Source organism: Amblyomma mixtum, chromosome 3 (assembly GCF_055824585.1).
Source record: "Amblyomma mixtum isolate Tamu chromosome 3, ASM5582458v1, whole genome shotgun sequence".
Lineage (NCBI taxonomy): Eukaryota > Metazoa > Arthropoda > Arachnida > Ixodida > Ixodidae > Amblyomma > Amblyomma mixtum.
The window spans coordinates 103,062,253-103,068,252 of NC_143014.1; the positions used below are offsets into that span (position 1 = coordinate 103,062,253).

At 45.5% G+C, this 6,000-nt stretch overlaps 1 protein-coding gene across 1 annotated transcript in view; it reads right to left on the reverse strand.

Annotated features, from left to right (window-relative positions):
• LOC149351197 (annulin-like) overlaps positions 1-5,790 on the reverse strand; it is an 80,951-nt gene extending 75,161 nt beyond the window's left edge. Inside the window, 2 exon segments of the mRNA XM_089580492.1 lie at positions 3,159-3,422; positions 5,636-5,790. Coding sequence (XP_089436618.1) covers positions 3,159-3,422; positions 5,636-5,657 — 286 coding nt within the window. The 5' untranslated portion in view covers positions 5,658-5,790.
• Between the last annotated feature and the right edge of the window lie 210 nt (positions 5,791-6,000).

The window sequence follows — 6,000 nt, forward strand, 5'->3', positions numbered from 1 at the left end:
TGCATAATATGCCTATAAAAATGCTTGTGCCATCGCTAGCGCCCTCGTTGCTTGCATCCGCCAGACCGACCTCACCTGGAACGCGTGACGCAATTGCAAAGCAAATGAAATAAAAAAACAGATAGCTTCGCCGAGACGCCAATAAAAGACCAGGGTTCTAAGTAAGATATCGTACACGCTACGTCATCGCTGTTGCCACGTGGGTACTTGCAAGTGACGTAGCGAAAAGTGTGCATAAAGGTTTTTTTAGTGACAACCTTCCTTGTGTTGTTTTTTTTTGTGTATGCAGAGGATCAAAACATTGAACAACAACCTGCGTATTCCTGCAGTGGGGTAATCTAAGCGTAGCACGAATTAGACCGCAAGCTCTTATATTTTATGTCTTTCAGTTTCAGTTTATTGAGCGCTCTTTTTACATAAGAGCATTGGGGGGAATGTCAATACAGAAGGAGGCACCAAGGTTAAACCAGTTAAACTGCCTGAGGGACCTCGTGTTCAAAAATGTTTAAAGTAGCAGCGTTAAGCCCAATGATAACTTAAGCAAATACGCATGAAGATCGCGGACATTCGTTGCCCAAGGCTGCAACAGCAGCTTGCTGTTGGTCGCCATGCCAAGCGGATTAACTGCGCTATGATCGACGTTAAGGTACCGGTAGAGAGTTTTATAATTCTCGGCTCTTTGGTATATGGTAACCAGCCTTTCGGGACACGTATCAGCTAGCAATCCTGGCAAGAAGCTTGCGCGTTAATAATAGTAATTGGCTATCGGGAATGGAAAGGCGCAGTATCTGCCTCACTCTCGATGGACACCTTAACCGCGAGCGGGGGAAGAGATGAAGAGGGTAGTTATAGAGAAGGAAGAGCAGCAGGCACCGTAATGTGGAGGGCTCTGGTTTAATCTCGACCACCTAGGGTTCCTTAATGTGCACCGACGTAGCACAGCGCACGGGCGTCTTTTGCGTTTCACCTCCACGGCCGGGATTGAACCCGCGTTCTCGGGCTCAGCAGCTGAACGCTCGCACGTTGTTTTAAGCGAGACGAGCTGGCTTCCTTTTTAAGGCAAAAGCCTTTAATGGCTCGTACTGTCGTCCGTTAGCAGAGCGTGTCACACCTTTGGCAGCGTGTTACCTCGGGAACTAAAAAAGATTGGAGAAAACGAATGGTTGCTTCAGATAGAGGAAAAAAATGAACCTAGAAGCCACGTTTGATGACTGTAAAGTAATTCGTTAATTGATTATAGTCAAAAATGTCAAAACTGCGTCGAAATAACGCAGACGTCGATATAGCCACAAGAACAATGTGACGTCACATCCACTGGAAGTCGTCACGGCATAGTTAAAATTGTCACAGAATGGTCGGAAAAACGCCGTATTTGTGTCAAATTAGATGAAAAATGAGTAATTAAGCGTAATTACACTTAATATCTCCGAAAGATGTATAATTTGGGTATGAATATAGCCATGGGAACGGTATGACGTTACATCCACCGGAAGTCGTCACGGCATAGCGTCCTCGGCTTTCGCCTCTCAACACTTTAGTTGCCAAAGTGTCCTCGCAATTTTTCGTTGCTGCCGTTGCGAACGACTGATTTTTCGGACAAAATTTGGATATTATGCTACAAGAAGCAGTTTCTAGTAGTCTGTCGCCCGTCATCCATGCACTTCTCTGTATATACGTCTACCCGACTTCGCTCCCACAACAGGTAAAACTGAAACACCAATGCAAGCGGTGATAGCTGCTCTCCGCTTTTTTAGGGCCAAATCAGACCGTATGATAGAAGCAGTGACGAGGCCATTTTTTATCAACGGGGGTAGGGGGCAGGACGAGTATAGAAAGGAGGAGGTTAATTAGTGCGAACATTTGGCTTTGCGCCGATGTAAACGAGAAGTTTTTTTTTTTCCCGAAATGGGCCAAATACACCTAAACAGAAACTGAGAAAAACGCAAATGTTTCTTATCCGTATAAACGTTTGCGCTATCCGAGCTGCAATATGATATGCTTTACATATAAGTTAGAGCAACTCTGCGCCACGATGTACTGAAGAATTATGAAAATAATTTGGTCAATATCAGCAAGTAAACTTTTGCTTTGGCTATTTTCGATGTGAAACTCTTGGTAATGAGCCAGTTTAACTCCATAAATTTTACTTCTACAGTATCAATTCAAGCTGTATTGATGAAAATAGTTTTACCAATGTAGTTAGTATGAGACGCCCTTATAAATCAGTGTTGTTTTATGTTAATTTCATTTTTATCTTTTTTAATTGTGTCCATAACTAGTGCATAACTGGATTTCGCTCATTTCGCAGAAAAAAAAACTCTTCAAATCTTTGTTATCAGCACAAAAGTATAGATGTTCCGCAATCACACCTTCTGAGCTATGAAGGACGAGAATACGAGTGCAAAGAACTAGCGAACGCCTCAGGCATGACAAACCGATAGTCGTGTCCTATTTCAGACGGTCACATAGTTTTTTAACCCACTGTGTAAGTTTTTAGAGTTTTGTTAGGACAGATGCTCTGCAAATCGCTTGTTTTCCGGTCCTTCTGAGCTACGTACAGATCGAAGCAATGTGAAAGAAAACAGGCATGTAGTCAACGATTACTCCCAAGCATGTGCTCCCAAGTGGGAGCGACAGGCGTATCTTTTGAGAACGGAAGACGCTTGGACTTGTTGGCGCATGATACGAATAAATACTTAGCTCGACCAAGACACGGACAGACGCTCGTGTCCTGTCTCTCCGTATCTTGGTAGCGCTACGTATTTCTTCATATCTTTCCTTCTTTCTTTAACTGGTTTCCCTATACCTAAGGTCCCTCTGTTGATATTTTTTGTCCGATGCAGAAGCAACAATAAATTTGCTCACAGAGTGTGAACTAAATGTTCCTTTTCATTTTTCTTGCACCTTCACCAGCCGGTAACGAGAGCCCCTATACCTGCCTGCATTTGTGTATGCAGCGAGCTCGGCGGTAATGCAAGCTTAGGCGTTCATCAGTTCCATCCCGTCAGAGCAAGCCTGCTCGGCGTTCCAGTGTCCCGGATGTAACCAGTACGTCTGACGCACTTCCGCGTGACTCATCTTTTGGTCGCGATCGAACAACCGTTCGCCGCTCACAATGGTGGCGTCAGAGCTTGATAGCTCTTTGTTTTGTAACCAACCTGTGTGCACTTGGGTGAAGTCTTCCAGTCGGTGCGACCTGGAGGGTGGCGCCCTGAAGCGAGCGCTACCATTTTCAGAGTGGAAAGCGTTCAGCCTAGAGTCGATGTCGACGCTTTCGAAAGCCACCTTCAAGTTCTTGGGTCTGTTCTTCTTTGACGGGGACGCTGCGGGGCCGTGCTTTGGCACGGGTGGAGGCGACTGCTCCTCGGAGTCCGACGTGCGCCTCGGTCCGCGCCTCGCGTCTTGCGAATGACTTCTGAAGCCTGCGTTGAGAGGTTTTAGGCTGGACTTCGACGCCCCCCGCATGTTTCAAAGCAATCGCATATTCCACAGCATTCACAGAGTGGGCTGATCTCAACAACTTTTGTCGTCTACTTCTGCGCGGTCCCCGGTAGACTTCCAGCATGTTCCTTCTAATACACAGCTATAGAGAAGAGGGTTATTCGACGACATAAAACGCTATTAATGAGGCAAAATCTGTGTGTACAAAAAAGCAGAGGCAATCCCTCGCCTCTTATCATTCTTTAAGTCTGTGAATTGATGCCGTGCAACCATATGGGTAGCCTCTTATAATTGTGTCTTCTTGCGACTGTTAGGCGCTGCAATAAGGTAACCGAAAGGACTGAAATCGCTATCCAACCAGGTATGACTTTAAAATTTTTCAAAGCAGAGCGCGCATCTAATGGTATCTAAATGGTTTAAACAGCATTGTAACACAAAGCGCTTCTTGGAGTGTTCTCTGGCTAATCCCGGTAGCCACTCACCGGCCTGTGGCTTCAGTGTCGAATTTCCTGTTCTAACAGTATTCGCATTTACATCGATAAGACACGTGTAATCGCAATCACGCAGATTTAACCTTCGATTGTTAGATAGGTGAGATCACTTTAAACACAGGGGGATATCCTTTAACTTTATCGTTGATCGATCGTTTATAATAAACTGATTCTGATTCTGAACTTCATTTGCAGAAAAAAATCATGTGCGTATGGGGGTATTTGCTCATCAAAAAAAAACTCTCTCTCTGCGGGGGCGGTCGCCCTTCTCCCCTTCCATGTCATGATAAACTTTAACCTGAAATTCCTTTTTCTGGTCATTCACTTCTCTGACTAATGAATGTTGCGCTAAAACGCTGATAAGAATGTTGTTCAATGCCTCCACGCGCCGCTTTTTTATGATTTACCCTGGAGAAGCGGTCACGTGCCGGTTCGACGTAGTGAAGACACCTGATAGCACTCATTTCGGGATTTACTGCGCGCCGCCATGACTTAACATTTCATCTTGACAGAGAGCACTTACGTCAAAAAAATAGGAACAGGGCGATGAATTTTTGGTTCGATATTCAGTCTAAAGCAGTGCGCTTCTCGGTCTACCTACTCACGTTTCGTGTGACAAAATAAGGTGAGACTTGAAAGTGAAAGAAGACTATAGCCAATGAGCCCCTCGTTTCTCTACCTTTGTCTGATCAATAAGGTACAAAAACAATAGAAAATACGTATTAAGTCCCTGAAAAGCATGGAAGGACATATAATGGCATGCGAGCTACAACGCACACTGCGTACAACTGCCTTATTTTCGTCACTGAGTGAATATTCTGTAGTATTCTCATTAGTATCTTCCCGCAAATATTCCCTATCTGTAGTGACAGAGTTGGTATACGAACGGCACGAAAGCGTAACTGCATACCGCTGTCCGTAACATATGCCTTATAGAAGTGCATAAAACACATAACCTACCGTGACCTTAATTGCAATCTGTGATTCGACGGAAATGAGAGTCGCGCCGATACTTGTTCTTCACTGCTCATGTGCCAGAGGTCCAGGCATTTTGGGCCTGAGCCATTGCCACAAAATTTACCGAGTGCCTGCTCAGCTGCGTTTGAAACCCATAAAAAAAGACTGAAAAAAACCTGTCATTCTAAAACACAAAGAAATGCTTATAAACATTTTTGGCCCCAGTAAAAGGTTGTTACGTAACACAGAATCAAAGCTCAGCTTACGTTCACTCGTCAGCTCCAAGAAAGATTTCATTTGCCTCCCCTTCCAGTTATCTTCACCGCCTTTTCCAAAAATAAAGCAAGAAAGTGGTTTGTGCTCAAAATAATAAAAGTGTTATATATTCGCGTAATTTTGTACCATCCTAATTAGTCTGCATCATAATAAATGCGATATATGCCACGCAGTACCAAAAATTAGACAGCAGGTTCCTGTAACGAACACGGACCAGTAATACGCATCATGGCTTCTAGGCTGATTTTTTTTTTTTCGGTTGATCTACAGCCACGAGCGTGTTGCGTCAGCGATGTGGTAGGTTGCCATATCGGTGACGCAAGACTCTGCGCTGTAATCAAAAAAAGCTTTTTGTACAAGCTCGTCATGCAAGTTCACGTCGTGACGTTCCTCAGCAGACGTCACGTTGCTCACTAAAGTAAGCTCGATGCACGCGGCTACAACGACGCAGAAGGAAAGATTGGACTTACGAACGGATCTTGGGACATCCATCACTGTCCGTAGATAACCAGTTTTGCAGCATGCAGGCACAGTTTTGTCTTGCGAAATCCTCAACTTGACTCGACAGGGGTGCCGGAGCACCCAACGGACGGGCCTGGCGTCAGGCTCGTAGCTCGCAAAAAAAATGGAGTCGGGGAGGCGAGCACCGGAATCAGTCGCGAGTACAGGGTGGGGAGATGGTGGCCAGCTTCACGTGACGGTCTCGCCAGTGCCTTTCCTGCGCCGCTCAAGCGCGTAATGAGATGCACCAGCGAAAGTGACGCGGCCGTTGTGCTGGGCCCCCATATGTGGGTAAGCAGTGCAGGATGTGTAGCGGGGCCAGGTCGCGGCTCCC